General features: G+C 46.6%; 1 protein-coding gene across 9 annotated transcripts in view; it reads right to left on the reverse strand.

Annotated features, from left to right (window-relative positions):
• Nucleotides 1-894: 894 nt before the first annotated feature.
• TIAM1 (TIAM Rac1 associated GEF 1) overlaps nt 895-23,348 on the reverse strand; it is a 285,262-nt gene continuing 262,808 nt past the window's right edge. For all 9 annotated transcript variants that reach the window (XM_066599058.1, XM_066599055.1, XM_066599062.1 and 6 more), the window contains 10 exons: nt 21,990-22,115; nt 20,470-20,578; nt 17,984-18,163; nt 15,603-15,721; nt 12,249-12,357; nt 11,218-11,276; nt 10,097-10,199; nt 8,947-9,034; nt 8,698-8,870; nt 895-5,043 (listed from right to left, as the gene is read on the reverse strand). In XM_066599058.1, coding sequence (XP_066455155.1) covers nt 4,541-5,043; nt 8,698-8,870; nt 8,947-9,034; nt 10,097-10,199; nt 11,218-11,276; nt 12,249-12,357; nt 15,603-15,721; nt 17,984-18,163; nt 20,470-20,578; nt 21,990-22,115 — 1,569 coding nt within the window. In that variant the 3' untranslated portion in view covers nt 895-4,540. The remainder of the gene's footprint in view (nt 5,044-8,697; nt 8,871-8,946; nt 9,035-10,096; nt 10,200-11,217; nt 11,277-12,248; nt 12,358-15,602; nt 15,722-17,983; nt 18,164-20,469; nt 20,579-21,989; nt 22,116-23,348) is intronic.

Here is a 23,348-nt window from a genome sequence, read left to right on the forward strand (position 1 = left end):
GCTAGAAGGTTGGAGGCGTGTTTAAACTAGGGCCCAGGGAAAGCCGAACTGGAACTAATGATATCTGAGGAAAACTACGACATAGTGGGAATGACGGAGACCTGGTTGGATAAAAACTGTGACTGGGCGGTGAACTTACTGAGTTAGTCTGTTCAGAAGGGAATTTAAAAAAATTGGAAAGAGGGAGGTGTTTGTTTTTATGTAAAATCCTGTTTAAATCCCACATTACGGGAAAATATATGTGAGCAAGATGAACATCTGGGAGTCTCGATTAGTAAAAATACATTGTAGACAAGCAAATATGACAGAACCTACTGAAAATCTATTACTGAAGCAAATAGATGAAGCAGCAAATCACAAGGAGGTAATTATTATGGGGGACTTTACTATGTGGAGGTAAACTGGGAAGCCGAAACCTGCAGATCTCATCAAGGTAACAACTTCCTGTCAATTACTAAAGATAATGACCTTCCACAACTTGTACAGGAACAGACTAGAGGGACGGCCATTTTGCACTTAATATTTAGTAACAGACCTGACAGAATAACAGGGGTGCAGGTTGAAGGGCACCTGGGAAATAGTAACCATAATATAATACATTTCCACTTGTTTTTCAAAAGAGTTTTTTATAGGGGAGCTACGAAAATACTAAACTTTAGGAATGCAAAGTTCAATCTGCTCAGAGATGCCCTAAACCTTATTGACTGGGACAATATCCTCAAAAATAAGAGTAGAAACAATAAATGGGAAGTGTATTCACAGAGGAAAATGAAATGTCAGATGAGATCCAGAGTGATAAAGTAAACTCTCCATTAAATTTCACCAGTCTAACCCAAGAAGAAGCGTAGAGTCACGTTAAAAAGAATAAAATAGACAAATTGCCGTTTCGACGGATTTTATCTTAGAATAAAAATGTAATTCCTTTATTGAAATAATATGTGCACATTTTTCTTAAAAAAAAGTTGCGCCACCATCAGTTTTCTGCTCTCTTTCCTTCACTCATACACTCTGATTGGTTCACAGTTACTACTGGGGTACCACAGGGGATAGGATCAGGCCCTCTTCTTTTTTAACATATGTATTAATGACCTGGTAGAATGATTGTACAGTGAAATATTAATATTTGCAGATGATACAAAACTATGTAAAGTAATTAACAGAAGAGAAGACAGAATGTGGTTGCAAATGGATCTGGATAAGTTAGAGTTTGGGAAAAAAATCTCATTTGCCACTTTAACACTGATAAATGTAAGGTTCTGCACATGGGCAGAGGAAATACATGTCACCAATATACACTAAATGGGAAACTACTGGGGAACACTGACATGGAGAAGGACTTGGGTGAGTTAATTAACTGTAAGCTTAACTGGAACAACCAGTGTCAGGCAGCTGCTGCCAAAGCAAAAAGGGTCATGGGGGCATCAGAAGAGTCTAGGGGCGCATGACGGGAACATTGTTCTTCCTCTTTACAAGTCACTGGTCAGACCACACATGGAATATTGTGGACAGTTTCGGGCACCGGTACTCAAAAAGAACATATCAGAGCTGGAGCGGGTACAAAGGACAACTAAAGTAATAAATGGAATGGGCGGCCTACAATACCCAGAGATCAGGGGTCAGTACAGAGATCTCTCCCATCATCTATTATACCCAGGACTGTAAGAAGGGGCGCTCTAATAACTATGTATAGATATATCAGGGGACAGTACAGAGATCTCTCCCATCATCTATTTATACCCAGGACTGTAACAAGGGGGCGCTCTAATACCTACGTATAATATATCAGGGGTCAGTATAGAGATCCCTCCCATGATCTGTTTATACCCAGGACTGACGGTAACAAGAGGGCATCCTCTGTATCTAGAGAAAATAAGGTTTCTACACCAACATAGAAGGGGGTTCTTTACTGTATATTATGGAAATCTCTCCTGCGGACGTGGTTATTTCAGGGTCGGTGATCCGGGGATTGTTCTGATTGCCAGACTTTGAGTGAGGAAGAATTTGTTTTCCTTTAGATGAGAGAAATTGGCTTCTACCTCATTGGTTTATTTTTGCCTTCCTCTGCATCAACATTGGGGGGCAATAGTCTGAATTAGATGGACATAGTATGTTTGGCCAGAAAAAAGACCTACGTTATATAACAATCCTCGTCTTTCGGCACAGTTCATGCATGCTACTCATGATTAAGGGTGACTGGGGTGTGGCCAATACAGAAAGGGGGAGGGCAACTGTGGGAAAATCTGGAACACCTAATTCAAAAAATGTTTTCAAAAAGTAGGTGAATATGATCTAGTCTCACAAATGATTTTTATTTTCCCCATCCGCCGTGCGTCATTGAACCAGGCAGCCCGATATCAATAGCATATTTTTATTGTTTGACAAGCATTTACAACTTTTCATTCATAGACCTAAAAACATAAAAATAGACCTTCTTTCAGCTTATAAAAGAAATATATAAGAACATCTGACATCGACATGTCATGACAGTATGTACATACACTGGTACCTAGTCAAGCACCGGACTTTCCAGTTTTTCACAATTGACCATATTCTGCTTGGTACAGTACACCACAGGACTGTTCACCTCCAAATATTGAATTGGGGTGGGGGGGCGCACACAAGTGGACTGCAGATGGCATCGAACAATAGATTTACGAAGGAAAAGATTTTTTATAATTTTTCTTTTTCAAAAGCTCTGCTCATGGATTTCAAAAAATTCACCGTCACGACCAACCAAAAATGAGATGTACTAGGATTGCAAAGCAGCAATAGTTATAAGCAAAGTCACGTCCTCACTCGTACACGTCACAATGGAACCATAGTTAGCGTCATGTACATTGGCCTTAATATCTTACTGTGCCGTTAAACCAAGGGTATTTTTGGACTTCCCAACAGGTTCTTCGAGCACTTAAAGATATTAAATAGTCATTTCCACCAAGCAATCACAACATGAAGATGGCAAACTCTGCACAACACAATGGTGTCAAAGTCCGTCACAACGGAGATAGGTTCGATAAAAAATATAGAGATGCTGGGCTGTCATATAGTATGGTGGTGGAAGAATGAAATAAAACTGGTCAAGTGAGAAAAGATTGGAAAGTGGGAACGTAACCTATGCTAAGTGCAAGTGATGTTCTACTCGAATGGTCCGCGAAGTGGCCGGGCTCAAGGTGGAGCATTGCGACGTCCTACTCGAATAGTCCATCATTGGTTGGGCTCAAGCAGGTGCATTGTGATGTCCTACTCGAATAGTCCATCATTGGTTGGGCTCAAGCAGGTGCATTGTGATGTCCTACTCGAATAGTCCATCATTGGTCGGGCTCAAGCAGGTGCATTGTGATGTCCTACTCGAATAGTCCATCATTGGTCGGGCTCAAGGAGGTGCGTTGTGATGTCCTACTCGAATGATCCATGAAGTGGTCGGGCTCAAGGATCTGCGTTGTAATGTCCTACTCGAATGATCCATGAAGTGGTCGGGCTCAAGGAGCTGCGTTGTGATGTCCTACTCGAATGATCCATGAAGTGGTCGGGCTCAAGGAGCTGCGTTGTGATGTCCTACTCGAATGATCCATGAAGTGGTCGGGCTCAAGGAGCTGCGTTGCTACTTGAATCAAAGTACAATTTAAAAAAATAAAATAAAGTTGGGAGATGCTGGATGTAGAGTGATGGACGTTCTTATCGGAGACTTTCTTTATTAAATATATCTATGCGTATAAAACTAGTGCGTCCTATTCTCTATGAAAGATTAGATCATCTGTAGGTTTACAATGTAAAATGCCCCCGTATCCCTTGGTGTCCCTGAATCTTAAAAAGGTATAAATTAAAAAATAAAAACAAAAAAAATAGAGATATCTAGAACTTTTTTGTCTTTTCTTTTTTTTTTTCTTCAAGTTTTGCATCTGTGTCTGTGGGAGGAGTTTGGCGTGGTCATATATATATATATTTTTTTTGCTAATTAGTGTAACAATTGCACATGACTGAAATAACCAGCAAAACGGGGAAAAGTAACAGTTTTGCAACAGAAATTCCAAAAACTATCCTTCAAAAACACTTGTTTTCTTAAAAAATACAAAGCTACCGAAGCGTAACATTGATGGGGCAAAGAAGGAGAAACACGGCAATATCAGAAACCAGGGGAAGGCGCCGGGGAACAAAGGAGTGATCGAGCGGTCAAGACACAAATCCCTTTAACCAATTTGTGCTCTCACTTTGTACACGACTTGAGGCGGCGCCTCTAGCCATTTCCGCCATATTGTTGAACGCTAACTCTCGGTCCAACCCTGATTGATATTTTTTTTTTTGTAGAATAAATAAAAGGAACAAGACGTCTTAACTCCTCTCCCCCAACCCGGAGGAGGGGACTTGTGTAACAGGATGCATTTGCTTTTTCTGTAAGCAGTTGTGGCTTTGTTGGCCAGTTTTTAGCTGCCAATGTTGTGTGTGTGCAAGTGTGCAGTCTAGAGGATCACGATTCCACAGTGCATGAAGGGGTTAAACCGTCACCTAGTCGGACCCTTTTATAGCATATAAAGTGACAGCTTCATATTTCTGTGTTCAGTTTCCGGGCAGGCACAAAGTCTTCTCGTCTCACCCATATGACTTCTTCGGTGGCGCTCTCGATGCTGCCGTTCATTCCAGAAAAGGCAGTCTGCTTCTTCAGCTGAGTCATACGGGAGGCGTGAGTGCTCATGGCGTTCTGGACAATGCTATTCGGTGGGTTGTTGGATATGGTGGTGGCCTCTAGTTGATCGCTCAGATCTTTCTCCATAGAGCCACCTTTGATAGACTCACAGTACTCGTCGTCACTACTGAGGATGTCCGTTTCTTTAACGTCTTCTTGTTCTTCATATTGAGCAAGATCGAACTGTTCCTCCACCCAACGGTCGGTGTCTCCGCCGCTGTTTGACTGCTGTGGAGGTTTAGGTTCAGCCTCCGGGTCCAATTCCTTGTCGGGGCTTGTGGAGTAGACCATGTCTGAGTCGATGGTAAATCGATTCCTCACGAGACGCCTTCGTCTTGCAAGAGACCTACTGGGTGCGGAGACTGAAACGAAAGGAGATATGGAGAGATGTAAGGAGAACTGTACAACAAAGTGAGCAGTCTAAGGTGTGAAGACCAAGTGGAAGAAGACTTGTCATGACATCCCTAGGGCTTCTACAGAATGATAATGTGTGTGATATCCTAGAATGGTATTGCTCAACTCCAGCGCTCCAATCCCTCCAACAGGTCATTATTTGAAGATACCTTAAGATGTACTTTCACATAATGAGAACAGTTTGCAACCGAAAAAACAGCCCACTGGCAGCAGCCAACAGTCACATGATCTCGTCAATAAGGCCTGCAAGATTGTGCAGCCATTGGCCGTTGAGGGTGGGCTGGGTATGCTCTGCAAGTGTTTTCTACAGTGTTCTCCAAGGGCTCTTTCACAAAGGAGGTGTATGTGTATTTACGGACCAAGATATGCAGATTCCTGCGTATTTCTGCCTATTGGCAGTTTTGTCCATGCGCGAATAAGCAGCGTATTTACACGCATTAATAAAAAAAACGAACAAAATAAGATCCCATTGATCCCGTTTGCGGCATATTTCCGCCCGCCCATTGATTTCAATGGGCTATTTTGGTGCGTAATACACACCATGTTAAACATACGCAGCTGTGAATGAATCCGCTGAACTGTGTAATATACTGTATTTACGCCCGTATGAATGAGCCCATAAGGTGGGAGCGCAGGAGTGCATTTCAGCTTCAGTGTTTGCATCCGTAATACGGCCCGACCTCTGAGCATTATGGGAATGTACGGTGCTTGGAGTGCCAGTCTAGAGACCCGCGGTCCGGCAGGGATGCACTTCTATAATACTACGGACGAAAGCACAGAGCCGAAATACGCTAGTGTGTTCCCGGCCCTATAACATGTGAACGAACCTGTAAGAGGGTTTTACCACTAATTCATCTGCTATCTACGACATAAGGGGATAAATGTCTAATCACTGGAGGTCTGACTGCCGAGACCCCCAGTATTCCTGATAACTGTACCCCTGAATGCCACATGTGAATGGAGTGGCAGAAGGCATGCGTGCCCACTGCCCCATGTACTTCTATGGCATGGAGGGAGATTGCTGAGTGCGCCGATCTCTGCCCCTTCCTTAGCAGTAAATGGAGTGGAAGTTGAGCAAGCGCACCACTGCTCCGCACGGGGTATTCAGGGGTGCGGTTCTTGGGATCACAGGGGTCCCAGCGGACAGACCTCCAATCCTCTATCCTGTGAATAGGAGTTGGAGGACTTCAGTCGTAAAACCCTTTTATGTCCCCACATCCCAATATCCCGAGGCAGGAAGATCTCAGTTACTCCGTGACCCGGCTCCCTGACTGCCCACAATGCACATGTAGCTTGAACATTGGATCTGCTCATTAACGCTTTTGTTTTTCTACAGATTCCACAACACCGAAAGCTTTAGATGACTAATAATGGGTTAACAGAGCGTTCCAGAGCGCCAGTCAGAACGGATGACAGAGTGTGTAAAACCGCCTCTGTTTCCTGATACAGAATTCCACGCAGAATTTACCTCGTTGGTTTCTTGATTCGTCTGGTAATGAACGCTGGCATCCTGCGCGTGACGCCAATGATTCACGTTACATAACAAGCGCCAGCTTCACTTCTGTATGCAAATAACCTCCTTTCCCTGCGCTCGTCTTCACACCGATTTCTAATTCTACGATGTGGCAGCTGATCTGAAGCTAAACAAAACCCCACACGAGCGGCGCACATTTGGCATCCGTTAGTGGGGCTTCTATATTGTGAATCATGTGTAAGGGACCTTTCATGTGGACCGGAATCAGGATGCAGCAGCTGCGGAATTTAACATCAAAATCCGGTGTGGAATAGAATGCGGCTTGTGCTGCGTTGTGCGTCCTATTGCCGGCCCGTGTGACTGCACTGCATGCAACACTACGTGAAGCATGGAGTAGGCAGTGCTGTGCGGGCCTCTATCCTCCTAGAAGAAGGTGGCATGATCTAGAGTGATTCTACCCCTTCATTTACCAACATCACAATGCCCATGAAGAGTAGGAGACTTGCTCAAAGGGGTTGCGAGGGTTCACTTTAAGGCCCAATGTCCATTTGCATGCATGGATTCCACTGCTGAATCCCTGCGTGCCTGCGGACATTGGGAGAAAAATAGGTTTTCTTACCATTCCTGCGCCGGCCAGATCTTCTTTCTTCAGCACGGCGGACGTGTCCGGGTGCATGCACAGTGCATTTTTTAAAATCTCCTGCTCTCCCGCGGCACAGACAAAATAATAGCTGTGGCTGTGCCACCGATATGTCGGCTTTCATTGATTTCAATGAAAGGTATGCCACGGAATCCACGGCCAAAATAGAGCATGCCGCGATTTTCTCCCGCAGCGTAGGACCCACACATCAGAGAAAATGGCATCCGCATGCTTTTAAGTAGTTAGTGGATGCTAATGCACCCCTATGGGCGGCTTTGATTTGCAGATCTCCTGCAAATCAAAGACGCAAGTGGACATTCAGCCTGAAAGGCACGCGTTAAAATAAAAACAACATATACTCACCTGCCTTCGGGTTCTCTGGAGGCGCCGCTAACTGACTCTGCTGCTCCATCCCCAATTGCCGGCAGCTATGTGACCGCTGCAGCAGCAAACTCCTGGCATTGTGCTGCCCAGGATGTGAGGACCGATGCTAGTAGTCTGGTAAGTGATTGCCCGCAGCGGTCACCTGACTTCTGGCGGCAGAGGGCGGAGTAGCAGCACCCAGGAAGACCAAAGGCAGGCGGGAATGCATTATTTTGTTTACTTTAACGCAAGCCCAAAGACATGTATTCTCTGTCCACAGGAAGTGGGGTAAAGGTCTGATCTCATGGGGTCTGACCACCGGTATAACAATCCCAAGAACTGTGCCTACTTTGAACGGAGCACCGTTCCATTCACTTCTATGGGACAGGAGGAGATCGATAGAAGTGAAGAGAACAGTTATGATGCATGTGCATTGTTGCTCCATTCACGGAAGCATTCGGTTCTTGGGGTCTGGGAGTTCCCAGCGGTCGGACCGCCCCGATTAGACCCCTATCCTGGCAAAACCCCTTTGAGTTCACATCACCCTATGAGAAGCTTCATAATGTACGGGCCTGTTTACATGAGACAGCTGGTGGTGATCGCTAGGATGGCTGTCAGGCGCAGCACTCATTGAAAGGAAGCAGAGACAGATTGTTCCGGCCCGCCCACCTCCATTCATAGTAAACAGGCAGCGGTTCATACATGAGTGACTGCCTCTTCACATGGCCAGATCATGGTTTGTAAGGCATCCACACCGGACGATTATCGCCATCCAGAAAGAATCAGAATTGTTCAGTGGTACCCCATGGCAGCTGCCTGGTCCGCCTCTAGCATTAACACTCTTGGTGACACAGACTAAACATGTGCGCGACCGCCGGCGCCATCGTATTGAGAGTTCTTCTCATAATGAGGCTCAGAAAATTAGCAGCAACTTTGTGATGGATGCAAAAAATCCAACCCTGCTGAATCTTTTTGACACTGCTGCTTCATATGTTTGCCACGTGAAGTCATTGTGGGCCGTGTATTCTGCGTTTACCCCTTCTATACAATATGGCGCTGTATCTGCTGACCATTAGGAAGGACTATTTGGGCAGGATATATGAGCCAGTAAGCCATTCTATTTACCTGCTCTGTTCATGGCGGGCCGAGCGCCCTTCAGTGCACACAACCTCTTCCCCCCAAAGGGGACGTATTGCTGGGAGTTGGGCAGGCTCTCCGTCTTGAGCAGCTGTCTCCTGTGCTTGTCTCGCAGGATGGAGTGCACGGCCCTCAGGAACTCCTTCTTGCTGTCTGGAGAACTGCAGAGACCGGAAGACACCGATGAAGGCATCCATACCAGAAACACTATGAACTCTACTAGGGAGGGACACCTACCTGCAACATAAGTGGAACGCTCGCTCCGGTCTTCCCTCGGATTCAGATTTAACATGGACGATTTCACAGACTGAATTTGTCTCAGCATCTAATAAGAAAAAGAGGAAACGGGCAAAAATGCTTTTAGTTTTTTTCACAATAAAACCCTTTTTGTGAGTTTTTTCATTACTGCAAGTTTTCACTGGTACCATTTTGGGGTACATACGGCTTTTTTGATCACTTTTATTGTGTTGTTTTATAGGGCGAAATGAACAAAAAAGCACTTTGGCTTCTTTTCTTGATATGTTTTTTTATTCATACCGTTTGGCGTGCGAGACAAACCGTCTGTTCAATTTATCGTACCGGTCGCTAACATGGATTTTTTTTTTTTTTAAAAACAAAAAAAGTGCACAAAAAAGTTTTATTTTTAACAAATTTAAGCTTTCTTCCCTTTTACCTTTTTTTGTGTTTTGTGTCATTGATTTCTCCTGCGTTCATGGAAAAATACGCAGTAAATACACGTTTTATGGGCATTCACTGCTTTTTTACTCGATTCAATAGATTTTAATAGGCAATGTCCAAAATAGGACATCGTGATATTTTTCACGGGCGTGAACAATGCCCATCTGAATACTCCAAAGGGCTTCATAATGTCCGTATTAGGTGCGTAATGCAAACAGCAAATACACCTGTGTGAATGAGCCCCAAGTCCACCAGAGCCGTCCTCTCCCCTAGCTCATACAGGGGGTCTTGGGTGGGACCCCCTCCAGGACGCCCGTATGTGGTAATACGACACATGGACAGGGATCTACTCAGAAGACAAACCATTTAGGCAAATGCTGCCATAAGAGTCGGAGCGGATCCCATCACAGCGAGCGCGGAAGCCTTTTACCAAAAATATGTCTGTGAGGGTGAAGAACAAGAGAAATCCCTACCAGAAACCTCTAAATATTTGTTGTCAGATTCGCCCAACGCTTTGGGATTCGCCAGGCATTGTTTTTCCATGAAAAGAGGGAAATCAAATGGGACAGAATGGAACCGAGCGGAACTGCAGCTCAGAAAGTCCAAGGGGACTTGAGAACAGAAGTTTTTTTCCCCATTTTGCAGCTCCTCTCGCAGAAATGCAAAACGGAAATCAAGACCTAAGCTGTAAAATGGGAAGTTCTGTTACCGGAAGTAGTCAGAGCCCGAAGCTGCAGCGCCTCTGTAGGAATCATGTGCCTAAAGCGAAATGGATCCCGGTCCTCAAACATGGACGCCCGATGTGAGCCGCCCTGAAACAGAGATCAGAGGGTTAAAGGATTTATCAATTCATATCATAACAGGTTTAACAACTTTGTAATACACTGCAGTGAATAGAAACCCGGCCTCATCGATCACAACTACTCAGCAGGAGAGCGGGCCCGTCACCCGAGGCAATACCAAACCTGTCCGCTGCAGTGGGAACTAAAGGCCCATTTACACAGGACGCGTGTCGGGCAAACGATGCCTGACACTCCTCGCTGTGTCTCTGCGCTCCTGCACGGCAACTAGCAGAGCTGGCTCGCACACGGAGCCGTCAGCAGGGGGGCGGGGCAGTGCAGGAGATTTCTCTCCTCTCGCTCCCCCGCCCCTCTGCACTGAGATATACAGTGGCAGTTCACTACTGAACAACCGCTGTTTAAACTGAGCGATGAGCTTCATCGCTCATCTTTTATGCAGCATAAAGCTTATCATTGCGTTTAAACAGCGGATGTTCAGTACTGAACATCCGCTGTGTTATCTCAATGGAGAGGGGCGGGGGAGCGAGAGGAGAGAAATCTCCTGCACTGCCGTGGCCGCTCCGTGTGCGAACCAGCTCTGCTAGTTCCCGTGCAGGACTGCAGAGACACAGGGCCGAGTGTCGGGGCTTGCTGCGCTGAGTATGCAGTAAAAACCCCAAAAGATTTCAGATAACAGCTCAGTGCTCTGCACATTTCAGCACTAGAGCTGTCCACAGAAATCTTACGGGGTTTAACTGCATGGCCAGTGCAGCAGGCCCTGGAGATTTTCCGAACGTACCACTAAAGGGGGTTTTCCATCAACTGATTAAAGGGGCCACATTTAGTAGCGTCTGTACCATGTATTGCAGCTGAATCCTATTGATTTAAATGGGACTGCACAGCGATACGAGGCACGGCTACTACAAGTAGTACAGAGCTGTGCTGGTAACATCAATCTGATGTACCCCGAGGACAGGATGCCAAGTCCTATAAAACCCCTTTAAATTACCCTCCCTCATAGAGGCTCCTCTGTCCCAGAGACTAAACCTACGAGCTTCTTCTTCTGCTTGGAGCTGTCCTTGTATACCAGCACCACTGCGGTCTTAAACACTGCAAAATAAAAGGAGAGACAAGAAGAAGGATCACATAATTAGTCATGAATCAGGCTAACTGGGTCCCAGAGCAGAGAGAAGAGGTGCTGCAGGGGCCCTGACAACACAAAGCTGCATGACAATGACTGCAATGAGAATCAGTATAACAAAAGTGCATTAACAGAAAACATTAATAAAAAAACAATATTTAAAATCAAAGACCTATATACACTGAATGGCCCCTTTATTAGAGCCCCGGCCCGCTCACGATTGGCGCTTTCCTGTATGGCAATTCTCCCCGTGACCCTGGAGTGCAGCGTGACCAGTTTTCTGTGGATCAGCTTCAGTGTGAATCCACATCAGATGGGAAAACTAGTCAACGAAAGGGGTCAGAGGAGGATGGCGGGAATCGTATTAACCAATAGGTGCTGCACAGTCAGCTGGGGCTCCAACTGACGTGTACAACTCACCATTCCTTACACGGACGGTTCATAACAGCAGATGACCAAATCCAGTGCAAAGAGAAAAAGACAGGCGAGACTCCAGCGGGCAAAAGAGTGCAAAACTTGTATCACCAAGTATGGAAAAACATCTCCTGGTCAGATGGACACAGCTTTCTGTTGCCGATGGGAGGCCAGAATTTCCTCACGCAGCCTGAATCGCTGACCCCTTCCTGTCAGCTGGTGGAGATGGAGTAATGGTGTGGGGAAGGTATTCTTGGAACACGCCGGGTCTGCTGATACCTGTAGACGGAGGCCATAAAAACTGCTGCAGTTCTGAAGCCAAAGGAGGCCCAACACGCTACTAAATGGGGTCTCTAATAAGGCGGTCATTCGGTGTATATCGGAAAAAGGGTGCAAAATTATCCAAATGTTAGGCCAAGAGGTTCAGAGGTAACGCTTGCATGTACTGTGCTAAATCGCATCCGGTAAAAGGTCACTTTCGCTTTAGGGGTCACTATCGCCAGCAATGCCGTACACAAAAACCTTACCAAAAGTCGCCAGTTCAGGGTCCTTTTTCCACTTCCCCAGTGACGTCGGAGGGTTGAGCCAAATCACGGTGTTATGCAGTAATAAATCCCCCATGGACAGATCTGCGACCTGTAAGAGAGCAATGAGACCGCCGCTAAATGGAGGATCGAACCAAACATCTACTTTGGGGGGACGTGTGCACATCGTGGTGAACCGCAGTGGAAGTCCAGCGGTTACACCAAAAACTGCAGTCCGCCCCCGAGAGACCGGAAGAACTCGTGTGTCTATCGGAGTCCCGCGCTGCTACTTGTCTCCGTGGGCCTCACATGGGCCGTGCGGTTCGCTCATCCTCCATCCTTCTGACCTATCAGAGTCGCTGTATTCTTTCTATAGGATTATACATTTTTTGCTGCATGGAATCTAGGTGTAAAGGGGTTGCCACAGACTAGAAAAACATGGCTGCTCTCTTCCTAACACAGCATCACATCTGTCCACAGGTTGTGTGTGGTATTGCACATTCACCTCAATGCAACCCATGGACGAGCGCGGAACTGTTTTTGGAAAAAAAACAGTCATGTTTTTTAAAGCGTACAACCCTTTAAATAAGGGCAGCACATTATAGTGGCAGATCTGCTGTAATATACGGTGTGGCAAAAGTGTGGACACACCTATTTAACTGGTGTAATTAGAAGAAAATGACTTCCAATATGGGAAAGTATTAATTGGGAGGCAGGCTGCATTTTTGGGTGGAGGAAACGTTTTCGGTGGACATTTTGAAATCAGCCATATTGAATTCAGGTCAGGTGACATATCAGTCTTGGCTAGAACTGACTCAGAAACACATTTGAAGTTTCAATTTTGCCTTGGCTTTCATTGCTTAGGTCACGGTTTGGTTTGGGGTAGTATCTGGGGGCCCTTCCTTCACAAGTTAACGGTAAGAAGTCCCTCCAGATGTTACAGGATACCATATCCCCCTGTACGCTCAATGAGAACAGGTAGTTTCCACAGGGCGGCGCACCTCCACACTCCGCTGTACGCAGAGGGCTGGGTGGCCAATTCCCTGGGCACTGGATTGGGCGTAGGGGTCCAGTAGAATGGCAGCCAAGCTCAGTGGACTTACCCCCTCTGGACTTACCTCTGGGGTTGTTTCAAGTTTCTTGTGTGCGGAAAAATACACGATCTGGTTCACCGGCCTGAAGGTTTACCCATCTGCATCCGACAGAAGGGTGGACCCCTCAAATACGTCACTTTATGAAAGTTCACCCGACTTAATTCCTAAGGGCTCTTTTAGATGGAACTATTATCGCTCAAACGAGCGAAAGTGACCGATAATCATTCGGTTTAAATGCAGCCAACGACGAGCGATACACTGTAACAGATAGGCGGCTCATAGGAACTTTAATCTGCTGAATTCACATATGATGTCCGTTTTTTCCGCCCCGTAAGGTTTCCCAGTTATGGGGAATAATGTCTTTCAATTGAAGTTGTGCTTTATTTTTGGGAAATCGGCCGATACAATGAATCAGTCGGCTCGCCATTAACCTGCTTAATAAAAAGAACAAAAGTGATTGCGCCGCTATTTTGCAGTCACTGTTACACGCCGTCTGCGGACTGAACACTATAAGGGTCGGTTTATGTAACATATAGGGGATGCTTCCACGTGGCGTAAACGCTTTGGATCATCCGCCAGTAAGTTGTAATTAAACTGTTTTACAGCTCATTGGTTAGGCTGGGACTATCTTTCATAATTTAATAGCAATATGGCTGAGCAGCGCGGAGGTCTGAACAACCCTGACGATTTCTGCTATGCCTGCCGACAGTTCACAACAAAGACAGAAGAGGAAAGTAACATCCTTGGTAAAGTGCGGCTATCACAAGTATTGGTGACCAAGATAAGAAGTGGCACCGCACAACATCTGTGTGTCGTGTAACGCTCATCTCACACAGGAGCTGAGAGGCAAGAGTAGAACGCCATTCGCCACTCCAATGGTACAGTGAGAGCAAAGAGACCGCCATACTGACGGTTATCCCTGCATGACGAAGATACAAAAGATTTCTCCAGATAGATAACATTCTGTATGCAGATATACCTGCTGTAATAAAACCTGTGCCTCATGACGCCAGATTACCCATTCCTGATCCAATGGGAGGGTTGCTATTGGCCTCTGGCTGGGTAGCATCCCTGAGGCCACTGTGGGGGTCACTATTACTACTGAGGCCACTGTGGGGGTCACTATTACTACTAAGGCCACTGTGGGGGTCACTATTACTACTGAGGCCACTGTGGGGGTCACTATTGGGCCTCATTCCCATGGACGTAAGCGCATACATTTGCACCAACAAAAATTGCTTACGCTCGTTTTTTTTGCCCGCTCTGGCGTGTTTTTAAGTGCATAAATACACTGCATATTTCCGCATGCAAAAAAGAAACGTAGACAGGCTCCTGGATACGGTGCGCAAACAAGCAGGATTCCTGCGATACGCCCCAACAAGGTCATGCTGCGTATGCTTTCACATGACTGTACATCTATTCACTGCCTATTCCGCATACAAGACATCGCAGTCATTGAGGACCGTTACAGAGGGAGGTACAATCGGGATACTATAGAGACTCTTGCTGGTTCTTACGGGAGGAAGTTAAGATCCAAGCGGCGTTTTCCACGAAAAACAGTTGAATAATAATATTATGGCGCGTCCAAACGGTTATCATCTGACATAAAGGAAATGGTTCGGAACGTGAGACGTGCGGCGATTCAGTGTGACCGCGGAATCAGAAGGGTTAATTTTACAGAAACATCAATTACTTTCTGATGAAAACTTTTTTTAAAATTTGTTGCTGTTCTCATTCACTTTTCATTGGTCCATCTTATGAAGGCATAAAAACCATTGTCGGCTCGTTCAGTCCTTCTCATCGATTCTACAGCGAATGCGCGCGACTGAGCGACTTCTCGTTTGAGCGAGCCAAGGATGTATCTGCCGTATGAACAGGCAGCCCCCGCAAAGACTGACATCTTTCGCTCGTTCAAACGATAAATCGACTTGTCTAATCGGACCCTAAATAAGTAAAGATAAAGCAAAATGGACACTTCCCGTGTGTTTCTGAGTCCGTTCTAGCCAAAATGGATATATCACATGAGCCTCTTCCTATTTAAGAAACACACAAACTGAATTCAATATGGCGGAGTTCAAAATGGCCGCTGAAAACATCTCCGCCAACTAAAACATGCTGCTTCCCTCCCAATTAACACTTTCACATATTGGAAGTCAGTTTCAAGTTAATTAAACCCGTTAAATGGGGCGCGTCCAGATTTTGCCTCCCGCTGTACAACAGCGCCGCACCCAGCAGACCGGCAGGGCGCCATGCTCGTTCGTACCTCTTTTACGTCTCCAGTCTGCTCCGCTATAAGCTGATCGAACACGGCTCCGTATTCCTCGTGGATCTTCTGCATCTCGTTAATGTGACTGGCGACTTTGTTCATGGTCTTGATGGCCACTAAGAGGAGAGAAGAGGACACAGAATAAGACCACATCCTTCCCGTCTGCACAGATTTCCTCTTTGTACTTTTAATCTCCCGTGATTCGCGGCTCTTGCCTATCTGTGTAATCCGCTAATGCAGATATTAAGCCATCATTAATAAACATGAAGGATGTCGAGGTCGTGCTTCGCACTCAGCGGCTGTTTATATCGCTCTGAACCAGAGGAGACGAGTAATTACAAGAAACCCCGTGACCTTGTCAGTGTCTAAAATCCCCACCGAGATGCTAAAAGCCACCTTCAACACCAGTTTCCAAAAATAGTTGGCAAATGTTTCCTTCCCCGCCAACCTCCAGAACCCGCGCAACTACATGACGAACGCCATCGTGCCGAGGAAGATAATGCATTGACCATCGTCCGTGACCCGCAACGTGGATGGAAGTTCGGATGAATCCCACGTGCGGCATTAGCGAGGCAGCGCCACACCTGTGCAAGCGCCAGTTACACAGATAAAGTGGGCAGGCATAGCGCCAGTTTTATCTACCATCCTCTAAATAGAATAGTGGCGACTCCGAAGATACAAGTAACCAAAAGCAGAAAACACAACATCATCATATTAACAATTCATACTTTATTATGTAGCATAAAAGATAAGACGCCGCTACAAAACGGCGAATACTAAAACACCAAGTGCCAAACACCCCCGCGGGATCGGGAGGAGGAGAGCGCATATGCTCAAAAAGTGGTGCGAAATAAATCCCAGCGCGCCGAAAGTGCAGAATATAGCATGACAAGAGTCATGTCCTCATAGTCAGGGTTAGAATATCAGATGCAACATCCATCAGATCCCATAGTGGGCGATCCATGGGTGCGGGTACCGCCCCGACGAGCGTCTCACACCATCTTTAGGGGTACAGAGTGATGGTACGCCACAAACTTAAATACAAGCCGGAGACCAGATGTGATAATCTACGATGGTGCCGCAAAAAACTAGTTATGGCGTGCTGGGATTTTTAGAAACGCTTTCTGAGCATATGCGCTCTCCTCCTCCCGATCCCGCGGGGGCGTTTGGTACTTTGTGTTTTAGTATTCTGCTTTTGTAGCGGCGTCTTATCTTTTAAATTATGGAATAAAGTTTGAATTTTTAATATGGCGTTATGTTCGGTTTTCTGCTCCTGGTTACTTCCACAGAAGTGAGCTGCAATACCACACACAACCTGTAGACAGGGGTGGTGCTGTTTTTGGAAGAAAGCAGCCAAGCTTTGCTAACCTGAACGCCTCATTTATCATTTAAGGGGTTATCCGGCCTTAAAGTAATCTTGCGAATGCGGTAAAACAAAAAGAACCAGGGCTCACCTGTTTTCTGCCTCGGCGATCCAGCGTTTCTTCTGGTTTGCCAACCACTGGAGCCAATCAGTGGCTGCAGCAGTAGGGGTTCTTTAACTTTTTTTTTTTTATATGAGAACCCCTTCAATGCGGATCATTCAACTAGTTCCATATCCCCATATGGGCTCAACAAGTCACTTATCGGTGAAATCAATGGGGGGGGCCTCCCAATTCAAAGGTTGTCCCATCACAGACACTGATGGTATGTTGCTAATCTATACCACCATGTGTGATTTGTGGGGGTCTGACTAGTAGGACCCTTAAATTAGGTTGGTAAATCCTACCCTGTACAGGACCCTGCAGGTCAGATACATGGGGAACCCACTGGGACAAACTCTCTATGCAACAATGGATTTCATGGTTGTGTTGAAGGAACACAAGGCCCTTCAGTCCCAGGATCGAGGTAGTCTGGGCTTTTAAAGGGGTTGTCCAGTTAGCCCCGCCATCCTCCTCATGTTTCTTATGGAGGATGATGTCGCAGGAAGTCATCTGACCGCTGCAGCGTGCACCATCATTCTGAACTCCGGGCATCATGGCACCCAGGACCTGAACGCTGATGCCAGGAGAACGGCTGGTGAGGCAGTCAGGTGACTTCCTGTGACATCATCCTTCATAACACACACCGAGAGGACGGTGAGGTAACATGGCTGGATCCTTGACAGAGGAGGGGTAAAGACAGCCCTTTTTGTTGTTTTAACAGTTGGTTGTACAGGGTCAATGTTGCCCGGTAAACAGACAATCCCTTTCACTAGCACTGGAAATGGAGACTGCATTTTGATTTCTGCTCTGAAGCAAATCTCCTCCATGTAGTGTTTGAATGGACAACTAATTAAAAGCAGGAACCCCCAACAAAGTCATCCATCACACACAGCCTCTCTGACCCCAATGACCTACCATCAAGATGGTAGTGCTCCTCGCTCTCGGCATCGGTCAGGGAGTAGAGCTCCTTGAGTAGCAGCGGGTACTTCAGGATGCGCTGGATGGGTTTGATCAGGTAGGACTCCAGCGTGGACGAATGCTGCCGTTTCGGGTTCTGAGCGTCCAAAAAGGCTTTGAAATTCTGGTCAGTTTTAGCTGCAAAGGAAAGGAGTTCAATTACCGATGGGCATTATTACATCAGGGGACGTCCGGGGAACCGGGGAGAGAAGTCCGGGGGATAATAGGATTAGAGCGTCCAGGGAATACATCTGCAGTCTAATTAAAACATAAAATCTGTCTTTGATCTCGGAACACATGAAGGGATTGTGCTGGCTGCCACATCCATCCGCAACCTGCTCTAGTTCCACAATTCTATGCATCCTGCCGCCGGCGTTCTAGCAGCGGGATCGGCCATCCCCGTAAAATCAGGAATATAGGTCAAGAATACCGCACGACTAAACGAGGGCTCGTTATAGCAATGACCTACAATCCATGGAGCAGGGGATTGGGGGCACTAGCATCAGTTTAAGGGTGCTTCCATCAGAATTACCCCCGGTCCATATGGCTCTTATAGAGGAGGGTCCTTCACTCGCTCCAGGGGAGATGTGCGACATGCAAAACTTCCTCCAGGTCTGGAAGGGGATGTCTCTCCTAGTGAGGAGACTTATAAGGTCTCCCATGCTCCTCTGGGAAACGTATGCAAAAATGGAACAATGCCTCTACAGCGCCACCTATTGGATGGCAACAATATCAGACCTTTAAACAAGCCTGGTAGCAATGACTTGGAAAATGAGCCAAAGCCGGAGTCTCCTCCAGAAGGACAGATAACTGTGCAGACAGACGGTTTGCCCCATCAGTGTGTAGGGGGTCTCTGGCTCGGCTGGTGAGAGGCCTATAGGGTTGGGGGGGTTAAGGCTTCTCCTTAGGTAGATCTAGCACCTAGAAGGAGACTCCTAAGGCCAGGTCTGTGTGTTTGGGGCGAGGAGCAGCTGCCGGGACGTCTCCACGCCTTCATGTTTGTGTAAAGCCTTTGATGTGATCGCAGGGCGATTATTTTAGCGACAGACTTCCAACGAATGTATTATTAATGTCCTGAGAGCGGCGCGCGCCTCCATTTGCACGGTAAATAAGCAAATGTCCTAACTAATCGTTCTGCTGCCATTTACCGGAGCGCCGAGATAAAGTCTCCCCTCAATATTTAATGTCAGATAAAAATAAGTCTGCAGCTTCTTCCATTCATTGTGCTAATGTGACCAAACGGACCTCACGGAGAGAGGCGCCGCAGCGGCCGTTAGAGACACAGCGCCAGGGCTCCCCAAAACCACTGAACAGGGGGGCTGCCCATAGAAACCAATCACAGAGCAGCTTTCATTATTCCAGAGCTGTTGTAAGCAGAGTCCTGATTGGTTGCTAGGGGCGAAAAGCCAGTAAAAGAAATAGAAGCAGTGTTTTGATTGGTTGCTAGGGGCGACAAGGCCAGGTTTTAGCCTTTTTCTTTCACCCTTCTAACGTGGTGCTATACCTCACATGAAGGATATTACTGGCGCCCGATGGACCACAATGATTTATAACGCGGTATCCATCGCTGTCCTCCCCCTTAAATATGATAAATATGGACAGCATTTTAGACAGTTTAGATACATGAGGCTGCGCTGAGAACGGGGATTATTTTCGCTTCTGACACAAAGTGGTTGTTTTTGGTAGACAAAACACGATGCAATCAGGCGATAATAACTGTAATCCTGGAAAAATCCTGAAACCTGACTGATCTGTTGTACCACCTCTGGCTTGGGTACAAGATGTGATACGGGGGTCATGGAGGCTCTAGTACCCTGTTGTACCGCCTCTAGCTTGGATACAAGATGTGATACGGGGGGCATGGAGGCTCTAGTACCCTGTTGTACCGCCTTTAGCTTGGATACAAGATGTGATACAGGCTGACATGGAGGCTCTAGTACCCTGTTGTACTGCCTCTAGCTTGGATACAAGAGGTGATATGGGGGGCATGGAGGCTCTAGTACCCTGTTGTATCCAAGTTAAAGGCGGTACAAGATGTGATATGGGGGGCATGGAGGCTCTAGTACCCTGTTGTACCACCTCTAGCTTGGATACAAGATGTCATACAGGTAGGCATGGAGGCTCTAGTACTCTGTTGTACCACCTCTAGCTTGGATACAAGATGTGATACAGGCTGGCATGGAGGCTCTAGTACCCTGTTGTACCGCCTCTAGCTTGGATACAAGAGGTGATATGGGGGGCATGGAGGCTCTAGTACCCTGTTGTACCGCCTCTAGCTTGGATACAAGATGTCATACAGGTAGGCATGGAGGCTCTAGTACCCTGTTGTACCACCTCTAGCTTGGATACAACATGAGATATGGGCGGGTGAGTGGGGGGGGGGGGGGGCAGTGAGACATTATTCCTTATAGTTATATTTTTACAATAAGTTGCTCTGGACTTACCTTTGACTAACACCTTCGGGACCTTTGTATGACTGGCACAGAAGGCACTGTACAACTTGAAGCGGTCGGCATAATACAGGAAGGATCCTCCCAGGGAAAATAAGACTTTCTGCGGAGTCAACATCCGTTAGTCAGAAATGATCAAACAGTCAGTTCAGTCTTTAAAAACCGCATGATACAATGAAGAAATGGCGCGGTGTGTGTAAGCGCGGGCCCTCTGACTATTAAATCCCAAGTAGCTGGCACTGAGCAGACATGCAACCCCTTTAATTATTAAAGGGATTGTTCAAATTAGAAAAACATGACTGCTTTCTTCCAAATACAGCGCCACCCCAATCCACAGGTTGTGGCTGATATTGGAGATCAGCCCTATTAATTTCAATGGAGCTGAGGTGCAATACCAGAAACAACCTGTGGACGGGTGTGGTGCCATTTTCTAGCAGAAATCAGCCATATTTGTTTTTTCTGATTCCAGACATTTCTTTTAACAAAAAGCCAATAACCAAAGGAGATGATGTGCCAGTCCTTAGGAGAACTTCCAGCATGTTGGCAATACCGAGTCTCATATAGCTCTACCACCTCTGCCCCGGACATGGCGCTCCGTGGCAGTAAGTAGGTGTCACCATACAGAGCCGTTAATGTTAGGACAAACGCTAAAAGGCACTCTAGGGCTAAAGGCACACTGCTGATTTCGGGGCCCTGTGATGTGTTAATCCACCGGCAGCACACGGCCCCATTATAGCCTATGGGGTATGCAGACGGACGGATGCTGCTCCTGAAGAGACGCATGGCATCTTCTATTCCCATCCACGTCACACACGAGAATGCCAATGCACGTCAGTGTGTAATCATATCGCACGGGTGTCTGTATGCTATCCAATGCGGGTTGCAACTTGGGCGCCTGTATTTTTGGGCTGTGTGTTGACCGTGTAATTACAGCCTATGAGGCTATATACATGCATGGGGTCTAATTATTGTCCGGCATTCGAGACTCAGGCATCCATTCTGCAGGGTCCTTGTGTCGCCCAGCATGAGTTGCACCCGAGTATCTCTGGCACAACCCATGTTATAGCCGTCTGACTCCAGCCAAAGAAGTCAATGGGTGCATCAAATCACCAAACCGCGCTCCCTGTTATCTCCTTTCAATAATAAGACTTAAAGACCTTTTACACCGCCCAGTTATCTGGCAAGAACAGTCAGCTGAATGTTGTTCTGCCCAAATATCAGGCCGTGTAAAACGGCTGGTTAACAACCAAATTGGTTGATCAACTCATTTACGAGCAGAAAACCACTGTGGTCGACTGTATATCTTCCCGTGTAAACAGGGAGTCATACAGCCGACCAATGACCGCTCTACGGGAACGATCGATTATGTGAATGAGCATACAACCCCTAACACAAGGGCCAGTGTAAAGGCCGGCGAGATGAGTGCAGATCTCGTTGATCGGCACTCGTCTGCCAGAGCAAATAGCTTTGTGGAAACGGACCCCAATGAGCAGATCCGATGATCCGAGTGTTACCTTGAACTGATCTACTTTTTCCAGTTTCTCCAGGTCTGGTACCAGCCTGACCCCGTCTTCCAAGGTTTTAAGGAACTCAACCTGAAATTCCACCATCTCGACCAGATTGCCGAACAGCACATCAAGCTACAGAGAAGAAGAAACAATAGGTAAAAGACATAAAACACAAAGTAACTACAGCTGCACACCTATACGGTCCGCTATAGGGTTCCCCACTAACGCAAACTATTGTTATTGCACAGTGAGGCTCCCAGCTATACAGGAGACCGCAACAGCGCCAACCGCAGGTGATCCAGAGCGCCAATGTGCAGAGGGAAGGTGATGAGGACCTCTGAGGACCTGCTACGTGGACTATATGGAGCAATGCTGCTCAATAGGCGGACCGTGGTCCATTATTGCTGGCCGGCTCTTAGGAGCAGAAATGCCACCAGGGCCAGGCACACCAAGCCCTAATGCTGGCAGGTTTTGCAGGAGGTGCCTGTAAATGAAGAGCACCCAAGAGCAATAAATGAAGAGTTTTTTTTGACTAGTCCGGCTTCAGAATTAATTCTATGGCTCCGACCCCATGGGGTTAAACATTGTTACATCGGTAGGACAACGGCAACATGTGGCCCTCCGACTCGCATGCAGATGAAGGTTTCTAGCTCAGTTAGACGCTGATCTCTGGCTGCAATGGATGTTAAGGCCACATTTTCTCGGAGGTCAGTTTACTACCGGAGGCACGTGGCCCGCCAAGATTTGGGGAGACTACCATTTAAAGAAGTATTTCAGGCCACCAATACAAATTAGATCACTCATGGCATCGCCCGCCGCCCACATACAGACTAAATCACCTGATCCATCCCCATTCATCGGGTTCGGCAGACCTCGATCTCATGTTTATGGTGAATAGTAATACTTTGTGGCATAACAACAACCAGAAAATCTCATTGTTTTTTGCAGTTATGCAAAATGCCGTCATCTTTTAAAGAAAGATGTTCTGCAGCAGCTAAGGAGTTATACTGCATAATGGTTGTCCAGTCCAGTAAAAATATGGGGCAATGTTCTTGTGGTCACTACACTGTACCAGTAACTTAAATATACTTTATTTTGACCTCGGTGTCACATGACCTAAAGAGCAGAGTGCCTACCAGCAGAACGTTCCACCTGACTCAGACATTAAAATCCCCCATGTCAATGAGACGTAGTAATTGGTAAAAGGACCTCTAAAACGTTGCCCCACATTTCTACTTCACCAGACAACCGTCTTAAAGAAAGGAGAAGTGCTGCACGTCAACCAATGGCGGCGCAGGACAAGGAACTTTGTACAGATGCAAAGTGTAGTGTAGTGCCGCCAATATCAGTGCGATTGTACAGATA

This window comes from Eleutherodactylus coqui, chromosome 4, assembly GCF_035609145.1.
Source record: "Eleutherodactylus coqui strain aEleCoq1 chromosome 4, aEleCoq1.hap1, whole genome shotgun sequence".
Classification (NCBI taxonomy): Eukaryota; Metazoa; Chordata; class Amphibia; order Anura; family Eleutherodactylidae; genus Eleutherodactylus; species Eleutherodactylus coqui.